General features: G+C 63.4%; 3 protein-coding genes across 10 annotated transcripts in view; all 3 read right to left on the bottom strand.

The window, feature by feature from the left end:
* Positions 1 to 285: 285 nt before the first annotated feature.
* Positions 286 to 4,165, bottom strand: AGBL2 (AGBL carboxypeptidase 2). The gene is made up of 12 exons (XM_075501467.1): positions 3,836 to 4,165; positions 3,450 to 3,626; positions 3,289 to 3,364; positions 3,022 to 3,172; positions 2,176 to 2,943; positions 1,942 to 2,104; positions 1,643 to 1,769; positions 1,437 to 1,534; positions 1,238 to 1,341; positions 1,095 to 1,161; positions 890 to 1,033; positions 286 to 752 (listed from the first exon to the last, which is right to left on the bottom strand). Exons 1-12 carry the CDS (start codon positions 4,163 to 4,165, stop codon positions 342 to 344), a joined length of 2,616 nt encoding a protein of 871 aa, XP_075357582.1. The 3' UTR covers positions 286 to 341.
* Positions 4,166 to 4,450: 285 nt separating this feature from the next.
* FNBP4 (formin binding protein 4) lies at positions 4,451 to 16,856 on the bottom strand. 8 transcript variants are annotated; one of them, XM_075501813.1, is made up of 18 exons: positions 16,651 to 16,856; positions 16,342 to 16,422; positions 15,040 to 15,176; positions 14,673 to 14,853; positions 14,299 to 14,449; positions 14,091 to 14,214; positions 13,513 to 13,851; positions 12,926 to 13,136; positions 10,715 to 10,833; positions 9,246 to 9,284; positions 8,050 to 8,154; positions 7,609 to 7,742; positions 7,187 to 7,254; positions 6,452 to 6,630; positions 5,771 to 6,001; positions 5,079 to 5,603; positions 4,821 to 4,978; positions 4,451 to 4,636 (listed from the first exon to the last, which is right to left on the bottom strand). In XM_075501813.1, exons 1-18 carry the CDS (start codon positions 16,772 to 16,774, stop codon positions 4,546 to 4,548), a joined length of 2,997 nt encoding a protein of 998 aa, XP_075357928.1. In that variant the 5' UTR covers positions 16,775 to 16,856; the 3' UTR covers positions 4,451 to 4,545. The 8 variants fall into 8 exon arrangements, with proteins under 8 accessions (XP_075357928.1, XP_075357925.1, XP_075357926.1 ...); XM_075501810.1 differs by having other exon boundaries at positions 7,187 to 7,284; XM_075501811.1 differs by having other exon boundaries at positions 7,187 to 7,284; positions 14,091 to 14,211; positions 16,651 to 16,855.
* Positions 16,857 to 17,727: 871 nt separating this feature from the next.
* Positions 17,728 to 21,478, bottom strand: part of NUP160 (nucleoporin 160) — a 29,275-nt gene continuing 25,524 nt past the window's right edge. The window contains exons 30-35 of the mRNA XM_075501803.1: positions 20,800 to 20,923; positions 19,833 to 19,934; positions 19,355 to 19,496; positions 18,954 to 19,079; positions 18,370 to 18,474; positions 17,728 to 18,195 (exon numbers count right to left, since the gene is read on the bottom strand). Coding sequence (XP_075357918.1) covers positions 18,109 to 18,195; positions 18,370 to 18,474; positions 18,954 to 19,079; positions 19,355 to 19,496; positions 19,833 to 19,934; positions 20,800 to 20,923 — 686 coding nt within the window. The 3' untranslated portion in view covers positions 17,728 to 18,108. The remainder of the gene's footprint in view (positions 18,196 to 18,369; positions 18,475 to 18,953; positions 19,080 to 19,354; positions 19,497 to 19,832; positions 19,935 to 20,799; positions 20,924 to 21,478) is intronic.

Here is a 21,478-nt window from a genome sequence, read left to right on the forward strand (position 1 = left end):
GGGGGCGTCACCGCGGCCTGAGGCGTCACCGCGGCCTACAGGCCTGAGGCGTCGCCATGGCAACGCGGCCTGCGGGGCCGCGCCACGGCCGGCAGGCCTCAAGTGACGTCATGGCGACGGGGCCTGAGGCAATGCCGTGGTGAGGAGGCCTGAGGTGACGTCAGGACGACGGGGCCTGCGGCACCAACGGAGCCTGAGGCAGGGGCAGGGCGGCGGGGCCGGGGCCTGGGGCTGAGTCCGGCAGCCCCTGGGCAGGCTGGAGGGCTGGGGGCCACGGGGGCTCGACGGCACGACGAGAACGGGCGTCACCACGCCGAGGCACGGCCACGACGGCACCGGCTTTAATCCCGAGCACAGGCGCAGCAGCGCGGGGCGGCGGGTGGCGAGGCCCTGCCGGGGGCGGTGAGGCGGGGACGCGCCCTGCGCCTGCGGGCAGCAGCCGCCTGCCCGCCCTGCTGCCCGCCCTGCCGCCGGGACGGCCCCGTTTCGGTTCCCGGGGCCGTATCCTGTGAGGAAGCACCGGTGACACCGGGGCGGGGGGTGCTCAGCGGCGGCCGACGGCGCGACGCCGCGCTGGTGCCACCGTCCAGCTGAGACCCCGCCGTGGCGGCGTGGCGGCCGTCCCCTGCTCCAGCTGCACTGGGAAAGGTCACACCGGAGCTGGCTCCAGGCTCCTCTCCCGCCGCGCTGCCTCCCCTCGGGGTGCTGGGAAAAGCCGGTCGCCTGTGGGTCCTGGAGGGGCCCAGCCGGGCCTGGGGGATCACGGAAGAGGGGTTAGACCCACTGGGAGCCCCAGTGGTGCTGGCACCAGGCTGGGACAGCACTGGGGACAAGTGTCCCTGCAGGACGGTCCCCTCTGGGACCAGGTGGACTGAGCTCGTGGGCTCACCGGGACGCTGGCACGGCTCCGGTAGACACCATTTGTCCGGCGCAGGGCATTCCTCGCTCTCCGGCTCCGCAGCCGCTTCCTCCTCCGTTGCTCCAGCTGCACCAGATGGCAAAGCGGTGCCGGGGCATCCGCACCCTGCGACACCTCACGCCTCCCCGGCGCTTCGTCCCTCCCGCCCCGCAAGCGGCAGCACCCGGGGACTCACCGGCCGGGCCGGGCCGCAGAGGTGAGCTGGGGGCCCGTCGGACACGGAGCTGTCGGAGCCGCTGGTGCTGTGCGGGGGAGACGACCGCCTGCAGCCCCCACCGGCACTGCGGGGCTCCATGGGGCACCGCGGCTGGGACGTACCTGGACTCGAGCTCGGAAGGGGAGATGTCGCTCCAGCTGCTGCCGGAGCCCAGCTCCCGGCCCAGCCGCTGCCGCAGCAGCGCGTCCACCTCCGACAGGCACTGCTGGAACTGCAGGACGGAGCCAGCGTCACCGTGGCCACACTACGGCACCAGGACCGGCCGGGGTGCCGTGGTTCGAGCGGCAGCTGCCGGCCCACCTTGGCGGGATGGGGGTCGCAGAAGTCGAGCAGGGTGTCGCAGAGGTGGTAGCCCAGCGACTTGAGATCCTCGACGGTGAAGTGCGAGCTCCTCCCGCCTGGAGGGGACCGGGGAGAACGAAACAAGCAGCGGCTTCCCAACCCGGGGACCACCCGCCCGCCAACACACCCGACACCGTCACCCCCGGCCCACAGCAGCCCCTCACCCAGTGTGGAGCCACCGAAGGCCACCTCCATGGTGTAGCTGTTGGAGACGCCCGTGCGCCACATGACGACCCTGCCTGTCCCCGCTTTGCTCTTCTGCACCTTGAACTTGCAGCTGGGGAAGGAGAACTGGGGCCGGCCCCGGGGTCAGCACGGCAGGGGGATGCGTCCCCCTCCCCAGCCCTGCAGGGACACCGCGGTGGCACCCTGGGAAGCAGCACGGCGGCCGCGTTCCCTGCGTCACCAGCCGGCGTCACCGGGAAGCTCGGTGGGGATGCCACCCGCCTTCAGAGCGTCCCACCTTGTCGGGGGCGTTTTTGCTCAGCATCAGGGGGAAGACGCGCTGGCGCAGCCGCGGCCCGGCGCCGGCCCCGCTGTCGTCACAGCCATACATGAAGACGTTGTTCTTCCGGCTGTGCCCGTGGAAATCACAGTACAGCACCACCTCCCGCTCCGCCAGCACCCTGCACGCATCAGGATACGGCCGTTGGCACCACCGCGGGAGCGGCACCGGCTCCCCGCGCCCCCACCTCACCTCTCGACCATGGCCCGCAGGTGCCACACGCCGGGGAAGGAGCCGCGGAGCGCCGTCCCGTAAGCCCTGTTGGGGTCCCGGCCTGCCAGGGAGCAGCGGGAGTTGCCCACCACCACCCCGTCGGGGTTGAGCATGGGCACCACCTTGAAGACGAAGAGCCGGCGCAGGAGCCGGGCGTCGGCGTGGGCGCTGAGGAGGAAGTCGAGGAAGCCCCGCATGGCCCAGGAGCCGCCGGTCTCCCCGGGGTGCGCGCGGGCGCTCAGCACCACCGCCCGCTTGGCCGCCGCGCCGGCGGGGCTGGTGATGGTCAGCAGGTAGACGGTGTTGCCGGCCAGGCTGCGGCACAGCGCCCGCACCGCGCAGTACCGCGAGCGCACCGGGTCGCCCGCCAGCGCCCGCAGGTAGCGCTGCAGGTCGGAGTAGGTGTAGGGGTAGGAGTGGGCGAAGAAGCAGGTGTCGCCGTCGTGGGGGAAGCGTGACGTCCAGGAGAGGCGGAAGGTGGCCGGCTCCTCCCCGCTGCCGCCCCGGTAGTAGCGGACGTCAGCCCCAACCCGGCGCCAGCCGATGCCGCGGCTCTGGGCGTCCCGCTGGGAGTAGAGCAGCGGCCGCATGCCCTCGCCGTAGAGGCTCTTGGGCTTCGCCAGGTTGGCGATGGTGAAGCGGTAGAGAGGGTCTCGCCGGGTGTTTTGGACGCGGAAGTAGAACCACTGGGTGTGCTTGGCGGTGTACAGGTCCGGCCGCAGCGTCAGCACGTACTCGTAGGGGCCCCTGCACGGCAGGACGGGCCACCCTCCGGCTCCCGGCCCCGCCGCCGCTGCCCCCCTCGCCCCCCAGCCCCTCTCTTACACCTTGACGGCTTTCTGGAGGTTGCCGCTCTCGAAGCGGGATTCGAAGAGCAGCGTGGTGTCCTGGGGACCCTCCAAGGGGGCCGCCGGCGAGGAGAGGGGGCCCGGGGCCCCCCCGACCCGAGCGCGGGTGAAGCAGGAGCCTTGGGACGCTGTGGGGGGAAGGCCGGAGGGAGGGCGATGGCGGCTTGGGGAGGCTGAGGGGGCACCCGGGGGTGCTGCCTGCTCCCCGCTACCTGGGCTGAGGCGGTAGACGACGGTGCCCTGCTCCTCGCCAAGGGCCGGCGGGGCCCACCGGTGGCCCGTGGGCTGGCAGAAGGGCTCCGGTTCAGGGGGGACCCACTCTGGAGGCGGGGGGAGTACAGAGATGGGTGCCGTGGGCATGGCGGGGGTCCGGCGCAGGGGGGGACGGCCGGAGCGCTCCCTCACCGATGTGCTCGATGGCCTCTTTGATGACTTCGCACTCGACGGGCCAGCGGGGAGCGGGCAGGGGTCCCCGCGCCGAGGGAAGGGCAAAGAGAGCCCGCGGCTCCCCCGGGGACCTGCGGTGCCGCGCCGGGGGGCCCAGCGTGCCCCGGGGGGGGGCCGGGCCCAGCACCCCAGGGGCTGCAAGAGGAGCGGGAGGGGCTGGGGGGCTCCGGCAGAGAGGGGGGAGCCCAGGCTGGGAGGGTTGGGATGGGGACACCCCCAAAGCCACCCGCCACCCCAAAGGCAGGGAGAGGCCCCCCCCCGTGCCGGGATGACGCAGCTGCAGGCGCTGGGGCAGCACCGAGCCCAGTGCCGGGGGCTGCGGGGGGCGACGGGGTCTCACTCACGGCTTGGCCTCTGCCCAGGACCCTGCAGGCAGCCGGGGTCGGTGCTGCCCGTGCCGGGCACCGCCGTGGGGTGCTGCTGGGTGGGACCCCCCGGGGACGCGGGGGTCTTCTGCCCGCCCGTCTTCCGGCCTTGGGGAGAGCACCGCTGCAGCCCGAAGGGCCGGGGGACGCAGGGACGCACCCCTGGGGCCAGGGCTCACCTCGGAAGTAGCCATAGTAGCGCAGGTGGCTGCGCATGAAGCTGTCGTAGGGCTCGGGGAGCGGCCCGCCACCAAACCCCCCCAGCTCCCCCTCCCCGACCCCGGCAGCCCGGCGCGCCGAGGGCTGCATGGCTGCGAGAGGCCCGGCAAGACCCTGCTCCGGTCCGGCAGCGCCGGGGACCTGGGACGCGGTCGCTGAGCGACGGGCGCGGTGGCAACAGGGAGGGACAGGGCGGTCCCGGAGCGGAGCTGGGAAAGGAGCCAGAGGGGTTTCGTTACCCTGGCAGCCACCAAAGGGCCACAAAGGGCTCCCAGGGCTGAGCCAGGGCCACCGCACACGCCAGCCCCAAACTGCCCCCGGCCTCCCACCACCGCGGCAGGGGCAGGGGCAGCCCCCGCTCAACCAGACGGCACATCCCAAACTGCTACGATTTATTGGACAACGGTCAAGTGGTGAACTGTACATCTGTAAAAAAAAGAAAAGAAAAAAAAAAAAGAGTGCGGCGCGCCTCATGTGCTCGACGCGGTTTTCCTCCGCTTCAGCCGCGCTCGCCAGTCCTCCGGCAGCGCCTCGAAGTTGGCGTTCCTCTCCGCCATGCCACTGCGGGGACAAAGCGGGACGTCAGCGCCCGGGCGGCGCAAGGTGACGGTCCCCACACCACCCTCGCGTGCCCCCCCGGGGCCAGAGAGGCGGATCCCCACTCTCTGCCTTTACAGGGGACAAGGAAATGTGTGTGTCCCCCCCCGGAGGAGCCGAGCCGGGCAGCGCGCCACGGCGCCCGTACCTCATCAGCTGCTGCTGCTTCCACTCCTCGATGCGCCGCTGGGCGGTGGTCTCCCGGTCCTCCTCGCTGGAGCTGGAGTTCTCCTCCTCGTCCAGCTCCCGCTGGATGCTCTGCCACTTCTTCACCAGCGACGGCATCTTCGTCTTGCCCTTCTTGCCCTGCGCCAGAAACGCACCAGGCCGCGGTGAGGGCGGCTGGAAAGGGAGGAGAGGGCACCCGGCACGCCGGCGAGGTTCTGGGGCAAGAGCAGCCTCCTACCTTGTCCTTCCGCCCCTTCCTCGGCTTCTCCTTCTCTGGCGGCGGCGGCGCCTTGGGGGCGGGAGGTGGGGGCGTCTGGGGGGGCAGCGGGGGAGGCGGCTGGTCGGCGGTGCCGGCAGCGGGCAGGGCTCCTCGCGCCGGGGCTGGCTGCACGGCGGCAGCGGCGAGGCTGACGGGCGCGGCGCACTCCGAGTAGCTCATGACGGAAGGCGCGGCAGGCGCCGTCACGCCCAGGAAGCCGGACTGCAGGCCCAGCGCGGCGGGCTGAGGGCCGGCGTGGCCCGGCGCGATGCGGAGGTTGGGGCGGCCCTGGATCTCGCCCTGCAGCCGCTGGCGCGGCCTCAGGGAGGCGAGGGGCACGGCCGAAGGCTGGTACTTGCCGGCGGCCATCAGGGGCTGGCTGTAGATGACGGGGCAGCTGCCGATGGTGGCCGTTCGCTGCATCAGCCCCGGGTTCATCTCCGCGGCTTTCCTCTTCTGAGGCTTGGCGGAGAGCAGCGGGGCCGGGCTCGGTTCGACGGCACCCTGGAAGAGAGCGCCGACGTGAGCGCCCACCCGGGAGGGACGCAGCCCCGAGGCCCGGCCGTACGAGCGCCCTTCCGTGCCCCCTCCCCGGGTTCACGCGCGCCCGGCGTGGGGTGGTTGGGCTGGCCAAGCCCCGGCTTCGCCCGGCTGCCGGCACCGCGGCTCACCTGGCTGCTGCTGGCAGCTGGGCGCAGGAGAGGCTTCAGGGGAGCGTCTTCCTCCGTTCCCGGGGCGGGCGGCTCCTCGCCCCCCTCATCTTCCATCTCCACTTCCTGGATCTCGCCGTCTTCTCCGGGAGGCGGGGGCGGCGGAGGCGGCGGCGGGGGCGAGTCCGGCGGAGGCGGAGGCGGCGGAGGCATTTCCAAAGGCAAGGGAGGTTGGAGGACCGGGACAGAGGACTGAAGCAGAGTCCAAAATGGAGTGAGCGGCATGAGAGACGTAGCAGGAACTTGGCCTGAGAAGGATTCTTTACAAAGGGAGCCTGAAGAATACATATTGACACAGGCTTGAAAACCCACGCTACGGACCGCGTTGCCTGCTCCTGCCCGCTGCCTCCCTGCCAGGGCCCTGCCTGGGAGTGGGCAGGCAGAGCTCAGCCCACGGGCTCGACCGACGAGCTGCACGCCGCCTTCCCCAGCACCGCTGCGATGCCTAAAACCGATGGGGACAGCTCGGACGCGCGAGCGGCGCTCGTCCCGGCTTCGCTAAAGCCGCCGCGAGATGCCGCGGGAGGGAGGCCGGCGCCACCGTGTACCGCTGTAGCGCTCTGCGGGGCCCCACAACACCCCGCTTCGGGGCCAGGAGCCACCAGCCGCAGCGATCCCCCCCTTCCCGCCCCCGCGCTGTACCTGTGGAGCGCTCGGCGGGGTCCCCGGCGCGCTCTCCTTTGTCTTTTGGAGGTGGTTTAGGAGGACCGTCGGCTTTTCTGTCGGTGGTCCGCTGTCCCTCCTCTTCGTCCTCCCCATCGGGGAACTCCCATTGCGACTCTCCTGAGCGCTCGTTAACATAGAAATAGCGTCTATGCTCCCTAAATCACAAGAAAGAGAAGGAGGCTTCAGATTCCCTCCCCCGCCACCGACACTCCGAGGCGGGCCTGCCCACGACAGCGGTGCGCTCTCGCAGGGAAGACCCTCTGCAGCAGGGCTGCCGCTCTCCCAAACGCAACAAACAACTTTGAGGACAGAGGCAGGAGAGACCCGAGCCGGCTCGCTCAAAGCTATTTGCATTGCTGGCTGCGTGAACGTCGCCCTGAGCCCCCCGCTCCGAGGGAGGGGAGGGCTGAGAAAGCAGGCCAGCGCGCAGCAGAGCGACGTCTCGCTAGCATCGGGACTTTCAGCCGCTGCCTTGGCTGAAAGTCGCCCTCCAAGAAGAGGCACCGGGGAACAGCCCAATGGAGAGAAGCGGCTGCCCCCCTACCCCGTGGTGCGCGGAGGTCGCTTTTATGATACTCTTGGTGTCAAACACACAGTGAATGCTAGAGAGAGGGAGCGGATCTGGGAGCTGAAAAACAAAAGAGCAAAGATTTCAAACAAAGGAAAATTAATCAAGAAAGCCAAATAGACAAAGAAATGTTTGGGTCTGACCTGCTGGCAGGAGACAGAAATCTTGTTCTTCGTTCCGTCGATGAGTTGAAGTTTGTCCTTTGTCAGAGCTGTTGGTCAGAAGAGGTGATCCAGAGATCCTGCAAAGTTCACAGAGCTCTCGCATGCGCGACCCCCCAGGCCCGCCCTCCACAGCGCTTTACACTCGCGAGAGTGAAAACCAGCTCTGTCCGATCAGGGAATCAGCTCCGTCTCAAAGCACTGAGCACTCCGTTTGGATCCTCCAGTTTGGTGGCTGGCCCAAACTCTGCGAGTGCCGGATGTTTCTCTGCCTGCCCAGCACTGCTAACAGAAGCTGCTCTCAGTCTCCGAGAGGGACGGCGCCACGTCGTCGGGTGGTGATGGTCACAAATCATGTCTGAGATGTCAGAGATGAAAGGTGAGAAAGGTAGGAGAGCGCGTACCTGTCCCAGTGGCAGGACCAGCCTTTAGGGGTGGCGTTTATTTCGTATTGTTTTAGCTGTTCGGCTGCGTCTTGGAGTTTGCGTTTGAGGTAGTTTCCATTGAGAGCACCTTCTCGCCAGTCTGCAATGCGGGTCTAGAGGGCAAGAACCGGGGGAAGCCGTTGAGGGAGGCTGCAAGCGGCCCTCGGGACAGGACTCGAGGTCCGGGAGGCTCCCTTACGGCACGGGACGCGGGGGGGCCAGGAGGAAGACACCGCCTCCGCGCAAAGCCATGCTCGCCCCCCGCGGAGGAAGGGCCCTGCAGGAGGCGGGCGGGCGCGCGGTGCGGTGCCGCCGCGGCCACGAGGTTCACGCAGCACCGGCCCTCGGCGCTCGAGCGGCGGACAGTATTTGATCCGCTTCGGAACAGAAGGCCGGAGCGAGGGGCGAAGGCTCGGTTACCTCTGTCTGCAACAGCAACATGTGGAAGTTGGAGATAGATTGTCTGTTGATGCCCAGGAACTCCAATTTACTAGTCAGAGTATTTGCCAGCTCTCCGATCTGAAACTGCCAGGGAGAAAGGCGAGAGTAAAGAGCCGCCCTCGGGTAGCGTCACCGGGCGGCTGCGGCCCCGCGGCTTGAGGCCTTCCCCGGCAAACAGGACTTGGGACCGCCCGCGGCCCCTCAGCCTGGCAGGACTGGGACGTGTCACCCCGAACGTGTGCGCCTGTCACCCCCCTCCTTTAAGTCCCGCTACCTCCTGCGCCCCAGGGACGGGGTCGGTGTGGGGTGGCAGGACGAGACCTCCTCTGCAGCCACGGGAGGTGCCAGCAAACCCCAGCTCCTGGGTGCGGACCCTTCCCTGCTCCCAGCCGCAGCCCCCAGCGCTTCTCAGCGCGGTCACCGCTCCGAACCAGCCGAAGGAGGGTACGGGCTCGCTCTGCTTCGGCGCCCCAGCTCTGGAGTTACAGCAGAGCAATCGCCAGGGCGGCAAGCGTTAAATATAATACTTCAACCATTTCCCAAAGGAAACGGGCTGGGGTATAATTTCAGACTTTGTAAATTGTTGCTTTCCGGAGGAACTAGCGGGAAAACGTGGGAGAGAGGTAACAGCTCTGGATTTACTCCCGAGCAGAGACAGTATCTATGCTAAGAATGAGGCCAGCCCACAGCGACCACCGTCACTCGACCCCAGCGTCCCGAGGAGCGAAACCTCCAATTCGGGCACTGCATGGGGACACGGGGATCCCCTGCGTCCATCCCCCTGACTGAGGGGACGGCATGAAAGCAGCTACAAGCCAGACAGCAATCAAGAGCAGAAACGGGGCGGACGCCTGCAAGTGGCATCACGATTGCTTTAAGGAGGGCTCTAAAAATTTCTTTTTTCCTTCACTCCTCAGAAGAGGCTTTGGAAGGTCCCCAAAGCCGACAACGCAGCGTCTGTCTCCAGCGAGGGGGACGGGCCAGACAGACAAGCAGCGCTAGAGAAGCCCGAGGCAGGGAAATGAATTCCCGCGTTAACGTGGCTACGGAGAAGCCAGGGAAGATCCCACAGCAGAGGGTGACTTCGCAGCGAGGACCCGGCAGATCTCCTGCAAACCAGAGAGCCGGCAGAAGAGAGATTACCCCGAACCGAGGAAGCAAACGGTACCAATTACCCGAGGAGACGGCATTCCTCCAACAGCTCTAAAGGGATCCTGCATGGGAAAGCACCACGCTACAGCACACAGTCCATCACAGAGCACCGCCAGTACCAGGAATAAAGGGGACAGCAAACGTGACAGCTTAAAAGGCTTTCGGCAGCCATCGGGGGCACAGCAGCCAACGAGGTCCTGCTGTGGGCTTTTTTTTTTTTTAAATAAATTTAAAAAAATCAGACAAGCCTCATGTAGATGCTATACTGAAGGAGGGCTCAGTGGTTTTGGGCAGGGAACATCACATCTCAAAACTCCGTTAGAGTTCTTTTACGGGAGATGCTAAATCCGTCACGAGGACAGTAACGAAGCCCTTCCCTTTCACACTGGGAAAATGATTAAGTGGTGGGAAACGAGGGCAGGACCAGGGGTCAGCTTTCGCTGCAGGTTTCCACCGGGGTTCTACCACGAGCCAGCAATTCCCCATCCGTAAACCATCTGGCACGGGGAGCTGACAAAATTTGCTAACGAAATGAAAATACTCAGGAGCCAAATTTAACGCTGCAGGAGATCTCAGGGTAACGAGCAACCGGGGAATCAAAAGGACAAATAGAGGAGATCTCCCCTGCCACTCTGCGTAACTATCACCCAGAGCCTGTAGCTCCACCTATCACTACTACGGCTCAGGAAGGGGCTCTGGGAATCGTTCAGCCGCAGCCAAAAAGAGCAAACCAAGGCTCGGAAGAGAAAATATCAGCACAATGCTGCAGAAATCCCCAGGGCTTCCCCGGTTTGCACCTAACAACTTCAAAATGCCGGGCGAAGGGCAGAGCAACATGTACCGGCAGCCTCCAGACACAGAGAGATTACGGACGAGGAGTCTTCAGCCTGGAAACGGGACGACTGAACAGGCACGTGCCAGAGGACTGTAATATCGTTATTGGTGAAAAGAAAGTCAAGACAAAAGTGTTTGCTCTCTCATAACCAGACCCAGGGCTCAGTCTTTGTCCCCCCCAACATCCCCTTTATTAGTGTTGTTTTTTTTTTTTAAAAAACACTTTCAAGCCTTTGCTGCTGTCTGCTGCTGGAGACAGGATACCGGGCTGCAGAGATGCTGGCCCAATCCTGCACGGCCGTTTTTTTCACAGGGCCGGGGCAAGCTGTTCTTGCAGCCGCGCTGGCATCTAAGGTTTAGAGCTTCACCAGGGGTACGGTGCCGTCCTGCCGGCAGCACAGGAGTCGGGCAAGGTCACTCCTGCTGGGCCAAACCCACAGCCCAAAGCTCAGGTGTCCCTGCTGGCTGGTGGCCGTTGCGTCCCCTGGGCAGAGGTGGCCGAGGGAGCCAGCACACCCCTCCGCACTGCCGGCGGCACGGCGAGCCCCTGGGAGAGCAGTGAACCGACCGGGGCCTGGGGGAGTTGCCGAGCACCCAGCCACGTCCCTTACGCGAGCTGGGATGGATCTCACCGACACGCACCTCTGCGTCTCCGTACCTTTAGGTCCTGCTCCTCCTCTTCTATTTTTGGTGCCCCTTGTGCTTTTGCTTTCTCCTGGGGCTCCTCAGACTCTGCCTCTTTGTCTGAATTCGCATCAGCTGCTTCTGTGCTCACCGCTGCAGGAGAAGAAACAACAGGTGAGCCCTTCTCCCACCACCGCCACGGCGCTGCCGACAGCCGGCTGGAGACACCGTGCCAGGGAGCCAAAGCCGCTGCAGGAGAGGGCAGGGAAAGAGCCGGGGACTCGTTCCTACAGGAGCCGGCGACAAGAGCCTGAAATCAAAAAGGAGAGAGGGTCACTGCCTCTGTGTTTTGATGGGGGGGGTCCCTCCAGAAGGACGGCACGGGAAGCGGAGAATTACAGCCGCTACAGCACAAGGGCAGGAAGGAGGAACAGCCTGGAGCACAGGGGTTCGAGGAAGTGTAAAGAGAGCTAACCGCCTGGCAGGCAATCACTAAACTCCGGCAGTTTGATAATTAATTTGTCAAGAAAAGGTTTCGAGGATTAAGTTCAGACAATTCTCAAAGACCAAAGAGCTCCCAAAAAGCTGTCACGACCGTAAGGTTTCGCCTCTGTCACATCGCAGGACAGCGGTGACTAATTCACTGTCCCATCAACAAGTTCCAGGGAGGGAAGCTTTGCGAGGGACTCCTACCAAAAGCCCTCGGGGGGCGGGGGGGAGGGGGGGGAGACATGACCCCACATTGCTGGTGTGCCCTGGGGCTCAAGGGCAGGACAGTTCCCTCAATCACCCTCCAGCAGCAGGGTGCTCAATTTTAAGCAGGTTATTTTAGAATAACAGCTTCCCATTCCCCAGGTTAGTGGGAAACCAGCACTGCTGGGAAGAGCTGGCTCCAGGGACGTTCTGCTTGCGAGCCTGCGAGGCACAAGGGAAAGCCAAACCATCCCTCAGAGCCACCCTGGACAAATGAGGTCACCGACTTAACGCCAGGCCTGCCATCCGGATCACGCCTCTGCCTGAAGCAGATGTGCGTTAGGGCCGCATCAACCCCGTCTGGGGGCAGGCACCGTCTCCCACTTCAGCAGGACGCAGCCTGCTCTGGGCTCAGAGCGCTTTCGTAGCAGTTTTTCCTGGGAAAAGCAGTTCTCTCTCATTCAGCCAGCTTTCTGCGCCAGAGGGGCTGCCTCCCTCTTTGCCACGAGGCAGGCAGCTGGCCTGAAGCCTCGTGCCGGGGAGGGACTGGCACATCTGGGAGTCGTGGCTGCCAGGCACAGGCTGTTCTCTCAAACGCTGCGGCCAGCGCGTTTTGGGGAGCACAGCTCTGGAGGAGCTGAGGGGGACAGGAGGGTCGGTACAGGCAGCGAAGCACGGGCTGCGGTGGAACGCTAAACAGCCACAATCACATGATTTCCCCAAGACGATAAAGTTATACGATGCCCTGCAACATCCGCTGACCTGCTTTTAACATATATTTGACAACAGTCTCTGAAAGACCGCGGCCGTACCATGGGAAAGCAGAGCGCTAACAGGAACGTGAGCTCTGCCGAGGGGTTGTTGTCGCTCGAGTGATACACCCAACGCACAGCTGGTGTCAAACAACCCTTACGCGAACCATATCTTCCTCGCAGCGAGGTCCTGCCTTACGTTTCCTACATGCCAACAAGCGTGGAGCCAGAGTGGCTCTCGGGGAACGCCTCGGCTGTCTGAAATTTGGCGACTGTTACCGGGCAGCTTAGAGACACAACTTGAAAAGAGGAAGGTAACAATTCCCCGTGTACCACTGGTAGGATTTATAGCGTCGGGAGGAAAGCGGAAGGCAGTGGCGGGTGACAACACTGTTATCACGCTTCCGTGTTCCTTCTCCTGATAAAGTGTTGAGTGTGGGCACTCTCCTATTTATTTTCCTGACGTTGTGTTAAATGTATGCACTCTCCTGTTTATTTTCTTTAGTTATAGGATAAAGGAGAGAATCTGGCAGAGCGTCAGCTTATCCCCACACTGCCCTGAGCCCGTGAGACCGGCCTGCGAGCTCGGCTACGTGACAGTGGTGACAGCCACCCCTCTGGGCCTGTCCCCTGCCTGGCACACGTACCTCACCGCCCGTCCCGGCTCCTCTACGTGCCGCGTGGGGCTCTGCGGGCTCCAGGCACCCCGTGCATCTTCGGGGAAAGGAGACCCCGGCAGGAGAGGGCTGCGGCCTTTCCAAATACCCGCTCCTCCCTCCGAAGGGAGCCTTTCCAATTACCTGCTTCTCCCGCTTCCGGGCTCTCCCGGCCCGTTTTGCTGGAGCCTCGACTAGCGGATTCGGGGCTGGCAGCTCCCACAAACAGTTTCCATTTCCCTCGCTTGGAGGCCAGCCTGCGGGTTGCATCCTGCGAGGCCGACTGGCTCCCATCGGAGAGCGGGCTGGAGCCCGAAACACTGCCATCGCCTTCCTCCAAGGCACGCAGCTCCGCCTGCCAAGAGACACGACAGCGAGCGGCACTTCAGGGACCTGAGCCTCCCCGGAAGAGCAGGGGTGGTTACGAGTCACCCGTGAAAGAGCAAACAGCTGCTCTAATCAGGGCACCGTGTTAACGGCAACGAAGACAGAACAAGAGTTTGCCAACGGCTGCTGACTGGTCAGCAGAGTGTCCATATGAAGCTGCGGCTGATTAGCGCCCCGATCTATACGGAGCCCAAGCCCGCGTAGGAGCAGCACGGGAAATGCAGGGTCACTCTCCTGAAGGAGGCGGGACAGAGATGCAAACATCTGCTGCTCCCAGTTTATTTCCAGCTATTGCAAAGCTGCACCTGCGCCCTCGTTTCCGTGACAAAAATGTTTCCCCTTACCTTCTTTCTCTCCAGCACCATCTCCAGCTCGAGGGTGTCTTGCTCCTCCTCTTCCTCAGCACTCTCCCCCGACTGCACCACGCTGCACAGATCCTCCTGCAGCGTGTCTTCCAGGGGATCCCTGCTGGGCTCCGGCTCTTCGGGAGCAGCCGCCACCTCTTCTGCTTTCGCCTCCTCTTCCGGGGGCGGCTCAACCTCCTCTTTGCAGATCACTTTTCTCCTCCAGCGCTCCTCTTCCTCCTTCACCACATCAGGCAGGAGCGGTGCCAGGAGGGCCGCAGCCACCCCCTTCTTCTCCTCCTCGCTGTTGGAGAGGGCCTGCACGCCTTCGTTCACTTCCTGCAGGTCGAGCCCTGCGTGAGCTTTCCGGCAGCAGCTGCGGCTCCCTGCCCCCTCAGCCCAGCCCTACGCCTTCCCCAAGCAGCCAAGGAGGCCGCAGCCCGCAGAGGAAGGAGCCCAGGGGCCCCTCTTCGGGCTGCAAAAGGAGCGGAGTGACCCACCCGCTGCCGAGGAAGCCCAAAGGAGCGCCTACAAGCCCTGTGGCAACCAGAACCCGGTGCTCGGCCCGTCTGACTGACCTTTTTCACCTCCCGCTTGGCAAGGCTGGCCCCACGGCCGACGCTGCCCGGGGCGGCCCCCTTCTCCTGGGGGTACAGCTCAGCAGCCGCTACAAAACTGCCGTTGGCGCCTGCCACGGTGCTGCTGAGGAAGAGGGGAGGGAGTGAAGGGCGGGCTCGGGGATAACGTCCCGGCACCTCCCTTCGCGGGGCCGGGGGTCTCACCCACCTGTGCTGGTAGTGCTGCAGGCCCTGGACCTGCGTCGCCAGGTACTGCGGCAGCTCCCAGGTCACCTCGTTGCTCTGGGTGTTCCAGTAATAGTAGCAGCCGGTGTTCTCGTCCCACACCTCCTGCCAGTCACCCATCTCCAGCTCCCCCACTGCCAGGGGAACAAGGACAGGCCGTCACACGCGGGATGCGCAGAGCCTGCGTCCCACCGCCAACCGGACCGCTTCCCCAGGCAGCTGTCACCCCCTTTTTTGCGGTCGCAACCATTTGTCACCGCCCTCAGCTCCCTTCGGTGAGCAGAGCGGGGGACAGCAGCCCCTCAAGACGGGCGCAGGGGGGACAGCCCCAACACCCAGGATGGGCGAGGTGCTCACCTCCCGCCAGCGAGCACTGGGTGTCGTACTGCCATTCCGGGGCCGGCGCAGAGCCCGCGCCATTGGCGGTGCCCGAGGACTGGCCCGAGCCCGACTCCTTCGGCTCCGGGCGGGGAGGCGTGGGGGGCGGCGCGGAGGCGGGCTCGGCGGGCTGCGGAGGAGCCGTGATGGCATCGATCTCCTGTGAAAACAACGTCACGACGTGAACTTCAAATCCCAGGGGAGGCAAAAGCGGAGTCAAAGCACTTATCGGTAGAGGACGACGTTTTGGACCGTGAAACTACCCGCTTCCCGCCACCCGCCTCCCTCCCAAGGAGGAACTCCCCTCTGCCCTCTCTCCCCTCCCGCTCCCCGCAGCCGCACTAACCGCCAGGAAGTTTGCCAGCGTGCTGTCGATGTCTGCCGAATTATTGCCATTTGCGTCCGCGGAACGGGCCAATTTCTCTGGGGTTTCGCCCTCCTCATCATCGCTGTCTGCGTAGGCACCGAGCAGACACAAACCGCCTGGGGGGGGGGAGGGGGGGGAGGGAAGAGGGGAGCAGCGGACCCTCAGCAAGGGGGGGCACAGCGCAGCGTGCCCCCCTCGGAGCCGCCAGCTCCTCCTGCCGCTGCGGGGAAGCGGATCCAACCCCTGTGCCCCCCCCCCCCCCGACACCCCACTAATCCTGCAAGGGGGGAGCAGCCCCGTGGGGAGCGGCAGGGGCAGCATGGGGGGACACGCACCCCCCTCCCGTGAGCATTCAGGGGATAAACGCCGCCCTTCCCTCTTTAAAACATCCACGGGGACATCGGCTAGCCCCCAAAATCAGAGGGGCACCAGCCCCCCAGCTACACTGGGAGTGAGAAATACCCTCCCCGGGGGAAAAAACAACAGAAAAACACTAGGAGGAAAAGCGATTCCCCGCTCCTGAACAAAAAGACCGGGGGGAATATCGTATCCTGCCTGCAAACCACAGAGGGGGGAGTCACCGCTCCCCAAAATGCCAGGTTCTTAATATTAAACTGATTTAAGTTTATTTAAGAGATAGTAATAGGTAATAACACTAAGAGATGAAAAAAATCACCTCTTCCCCCCCCCCCCCCCCCCCCAAATACACCGGGCGGAAAACTATCTCCTATGCCAAACTTTTAAGATGAGAAATCTCCCCATCAAAAATCACCTGGGGGGGGCTTCCACATCGCACCACCACCCCAAAACCAGTAAAGTGGGGGAAATAACCCTGCACACACCCCCCCAAAAAAATTGGGGGGGGATCACCCCACTCCCACAGATAGAAAGCACTTAAACAGGGTAATCACCTTATCTCAATAATAGATTAAAAAAAAAAACACTTAAGGAGGAATCACAGCCCCTCCTTGGAAAAAAAAAACCCGCAAATAATTAAAGAAATTATTTAGGAAGGGGTTAGTTAGCCCCCTTCAAAAAAAAAAGTGCTTAAAGGGGGATAATCAGCTCCCCTTAAAAAAATAAAGGGCTTACGGAGAGGGGAACAACCACAGCCCCCTCCAAAATAAGAAACCACATCAGGAGAAAAAAAAAACCCACCTTTTTTTAGGAAAATTAAGCGGTAGGGGAAGCCCCTCCGCTACAAAAGCGGGGGGCACACCCCTTTAATTTTTTTAAGGGGGGGATTGTGTCTCGCTCGTCTCTTCCCGAGGGGCCTCGTACCTGTGGGCTTGACGGCGGCGGGCGCGGGGGGTGGCGGGTTGGGCGCGCTGCGGGGAGGCTCCGCCACCGCTTCGGGCTCGTCTGTGAGGGAAAAGCCGTTAAACACTGGGGGGCTGAGGCCGGGGGAAGGCGGGGGGGGGGGGACCGCGGGGCGGGGCAGAGCCCCGCCCCGCGGTCCCCCCCCCCCGCCTTCCCCCGGCGCCGGTACCGCCACTAGGCCGCAGCGCTACGAGGAGGCCGCGCCGAGGCCTCCACAAGGCCGCGCCCCGCCAACAAAGCACCCCCCCCCCCATCCCCTTCCGCCGTTACCCGGCTCGGAACCCGAGTCAGCCCCTTCAGCCGGCGGTACCGCCGCCTCATCGCGGCGGGGCCCGGGAGGGGAGAGCTGGAGGATGGGCCGGCGGCCCGGCGCGGCGCGGGATTTCTTCCCCATGGCGGCGGCAGTGGCGGCCGGAGGCGGCGGGAGCGGCGCCTCAGGGCTGCGGCCGCGCCTGCGCGGTGGGAGGGAAGGGGCGGGGCGGCTACGTGCTGCGTCACAGCGCGGGGGGGGCGGGGCGGAGAGGGAGCTCCGCCCCCGGGTAGGAGCATCGCCCCGCCCCTCGGGCTGAGGGCTGCCGCCTGCCCCCGGAGCCTATAGCCCCGTCCTGCCCCATAGCACGGCACTGGCCCTGGAGCCTATAGCCCCGTCCTGCCCCATAGCCCCATCCTGCCCCCGGAGCCCATAGCCCGGTCATGCCCTATAGCCCCATCCTGCCCCCATAGCACTGTGCTGCTTCTGGAGCCTATAGCCCCATCCTGCCCCATAGCACGGTGCTGCTCCTTTGGGATATAGCTCCATCCTACCCTATAGCATGGTGCTGCCATCTAGGGCTGTAGCCCCACCCTATTCTATAGCATGGTGCTGCTCCTAGGGGCTATAGCCCCTTCTGACCCTACAGCACCCCAGCCCTCAGGCTTACAGCTCCATCCTGACCTATAGCACAGGGCTGGCCCTTGAGCCTATAGTACATACTGCCCCTCAGGGCTATAGGGCTGTCCTAACCTTTAGTACACGCTGGCCCTCGGGGCTATACCTCCCTTCTGCCCTGTAGCACAGGGCTGGCCCTCAGCCCAGTCGCTCGGTATGACCCTATAGCGCAACCTGCTCCTCTGGCCTTGAGCTTAGCCCTGTCCTATAGCATGGTGCTGCTTCTTGAGCCTATAGCGCATAATGGCCCTTGGAGATATAGCTCTATACTGCCCTATAGCATGCTCCTATAGAGAGTTCCCTACACAAAAGGGCTGCGTGTGCAAGATCCCGGGGAGAGGGGCTTCACCCTTCAACCCCCCAAATCCCCGCTGTGCTCCCAGGGGTGCCTGGGGAGCAGCACCCGTCCCAGGCAGGCCTGTAATAACACCTGGATTTTATTAAAGTTCATCCAAAAACACAACAATAAATAGAAGAAATGCCAAAACCTGCTGCATATGATACAGGATGAGAGCGAGGGGACCGTCCTGGTGACGGTGGCACCCCAGAGCTCTGCTAATCACCCATCGCGCCCCAGAGAGGGGACAGGGACAGCGAGGTGACACGCTGGAGGTGCGCTCCACCTCCCCAAACCGGACCCTTACAGAAAAAAAAAAAAAAAAAGAGTAAAAATAGCACCACCAGCTGAGCGCCAGCGTGGGGTGGGACAGCGTCAGCTCCTGGGGACGTCGCGTTGAGCGGGCGCCATCCTGGGGCAGAGCCGGGGGCCTGCGGGCCGTGGGCGAGCGACAGGGGTGCCACTAGTTGCGGCGGTACAAGTGATCCCGGGTGGCCACGCTGACCTTCTGCTGGTAGTCCTCCATCTTGTCACACAGCTTCTGATAGAGCTGGGGCGAGGGGGAGAGCAGGCGTCAGAGACGAGCGCTCCCCACCCTGTCCCGCACCCCGTTCCCACGTCAGGAGCAGGCACGGGTCACCCTGAGGTGCTCTCTGCCACCCCTCAGCCACTCCGCAGGGTGTTTGCGAGCACCCTTCCTTTTCTTGGGGCAGCTTGTACCTACCACGACGTTGTAATGGTTGGTGGTGCTCTCCCGCAGCGCCTGGAGCAGCTGGTCGATGGCGGTGTAGGGCAGCCACACCATGGGGGCCGTGGCCGACAGCGGGAACTGGAGGGGAGAGGAACCCTTGCGTCACGTCATGCTCGTGGCAGTCGCAGCGAGGAAGAGCTCCCAACCGCCACGTCCCGACACCCGCTTGTCCTACTGGTCCCACTAAGAGGTCCCCCCTCTCCTCTATCCACACCCATTTCTCCTGGAAGCACCGTCATGCACTTTAAATCGCGAGACGTTCAAGGGCTCTGTTCCGTTATCCTTTTTCACGTGTGGGCTTAAAGGTATTGGACGTAGATCCCGTACAAATTCACTACTATGGCAAATCTGTCTTGTTCACCGCAGCGAAGGACAAGGTTAGAAACGCAAAGCTGGAAGGGTTTTGGGTCATGGTTTCTCCTACACAACACTGCGTCTTCCAGACGCTGCTGCCTTTTGGGATGGAGTGGGCACAATACCCAAACCCCACGTGGGAATCTGCCCCAAAGAAACAGTCCACCACACACCACAGTCCGCCACGCTGCAGGTGAGCTCACCTCGATTCCAAAATACTGGTGCCCTTTGCCCAGCACAGCGTCTACGTACTCCAGGACCAGGTCCACAGCCTCCTCCAGCAGATCGTAATTCAGATAGAGACGCAGCAGCTCAGCAGCATCCACTTTCTACAAGCAAAGAGGGAAACCTCAGCCAGGGAACCCTCAGCCAGGGAACGTGCCCAGGAGCCGCCACAATGCTGAGAGAAACCTGCTCCGAGCCTCGGTGACAGGCACAAAGCATCCGGCGCGGGTTGCCGGAGCTGGGAACGGGAAGGCGGGGTGAAGCTTGCGACGAGGAGGTGCCTGTCGAAGCGAAGGTGATCTGGCAGCTCTGGGACAGCTGGGGTTTTTTTGGCCAGCAGGCAGTACGCGCTGAGCGGTGACCCTCTCCCTGTTCTCACCTTGTAGCTGTTAATGAGCCAGTTGGGCAGAGGTATCCCGTGCGCCAAGAGCTTGTTGATGACGCAGCGATGGTACAGGCTGTTCTGGGACGGGTAGCACTCCAAATAGGACGACAGCAGGCGCCAGGCTTCATCTGTGGCGCTGCAAGGCAACATTTCCCCTCGGAAGCCGTGCCAGCAGCCCCTGCGACTGTCTGCGAGGCCGCTGTGTGCTCCAGGGGACCCGTCCCGCTGCCCGGGTTCAACGTGCACGCTGGAGGCCCAGCAAAGCGGGGCGTGCTGCGTACAGCAGGCTGGGGAGAGCGTGGTGACAGCGTGGAAGCACGGCTCTCCCGCTGTCCCAGTCCCGCAGGTCTGCTTTAAGGGGGTTTTATGGACCAGCGACCCTCCGGATTCCTGCAAGGCTTTTGCCTCCAGAAACGACTCTCATTCTCACAAAGAGCGGCTCCGCTCTTCTCCCCCACAGACGAGGACCTACCTGGACTCCTTGGTGGTAACCAGTGCGGAGAGCTGGTTTGCTGCTAACCAGTCCCAGGCCTCTGCCTGCGCTGCCTCCCCTCCCAGCTGCAGCTTGATGCACCTGCAAGACAGAGCAGGGCAAAAGCGGGTGCCATCAGAGCCCAGCCCTTTCACCCTGCCTCACCACAGCTGCCAGCAGCAAAGCCACCCCTCGCAGGACTATTCCCGAGCAACAGCTACAAATTAGCTGGCTTAGGAGGAAAAGGCGGCTATGAGAGTGACTTCTAAGCTGCTCTAAGTGCCAGGGAGGAATTAAGAAGGACTCTGTTAGCGAGCTTTAGGGCCTGAGCTTGGGTAAGAGATGCCCTCCGTGCATCCAGCCGCAGGAACAGGTCGCAGCAGAGCCGCTGAACAACTCTGCGGGCACAACGCGTCTTCTGTACACACAGAGAGGCAAAGGAGAAGAGGAATCCTGGGGTCGGAGATGAGGCATGAGAGCAAACGGCTAGCAGAGAGATCAGACGGAAGAGCAAGCGCTCTGCCAACTGCTATTTGAGAGCCGCTCCAACAGCTTGAACAAATCTCCTGTAAGCAGCTCACTGGGCATCAGCAAGAGCGTGCCATGAGCCAGCTCACCAGAAAGGTCTCCAGATGATGGCTGTGCCTAGGTCAGTGTCACCTGCGACTGTCAGACGCCAGGTCTCTGCCCCGAGACCAGGGAGAAATCTCTCCCCTGCACCACCTGCTCAGCAAGGCTCCCTTATTTTTCCTTTTCAGGTGTGAAGAGCAAGTTCCACCTCAAAACCGCTGAGCCAGCAGCTGCTGAGGCCGTGCGCAGCTTTAGCAGCCATGGCGAGCAGACAGGTCAGGACAGCGCTGGCTTCTGACCCTGGGGAGCTGCAAGCTGCGCCCTGCCAAGCATCACGCAGCGCGCGTCTCTCCAGCCGCGCGTCACCCGAGGCAGGGAGGAGAAGCTCGCTACGTACTTGAAAGCGAGTCCCTCAAAGACGGGCGTCAAGGGCAGCTTGAATGTTTGGCACAGAGTGATGGCGGTGTCGAAGAGGCCGGCCCGGACCAGGAGAGCAACCGTTTCCTCGGGCGTAGAGTTGCCTGCAGGGAAGGAGGACCAGGTAAACGCCTCCCCCAGTGCTTACTGGGGCCTAACCCCATGCAATTCAGCGGCAGAGTTCGCTGTGCTAACGGCCCAATGTAAAACACACTGCAGCGGTAGTTCTCATCGCACGGCTCAAGGTTTTCTTGGCCCCAGGACCATCTCCTGAGCCCAGGAGCCGTCCCTGGAGGGACTGCACAAAGCAGCAGTGACCCATGGAGCCGTCCCTGATCAGAAGAGGGACACGGGCAGCAACATACAGCCCGTAGTCAAATGCTGCCGCTCCTTAGGTGAGGAGGGAGGGGACAGCCTTGCCACTGGCGTAGCAGGGCTGTATCCAAGTGAGCAAGGCATCAGCTCAGCTCTGCCAGCACAGGCAGGAGGGGCAGTGGCAGGAGGCGAGATGAAACTGTGGCACTCGGCTCCCTGAGTCTCCAGTTTGCCCTCAAACCAGCTTTCCCTGCAATCCCTTGCTGGGAAGTCATCGCCTCCCGATACTTAAAGGGGAAAAATACGTACACGTGGCATAACCTGTATCAGAAAGCGGCAGAACA

The sequence above is a fragment of the Mycteria americana genome, chromosome 5 (assembly GCF_035582795.1).
Source record: "Mycteria americana isolate JAX WOST 10 ecotype Jacksonville Zoo and Gardens chromosome 5, USCA_MyAme_1.0, whole genome shotgun sequence".
Classification (NCBI taxonomy): Eukaryota; Metazoa; Chordata; class Aves; order Ciconiiformes; family Ciconiidae; genus Mycteria; species Mycteria americana.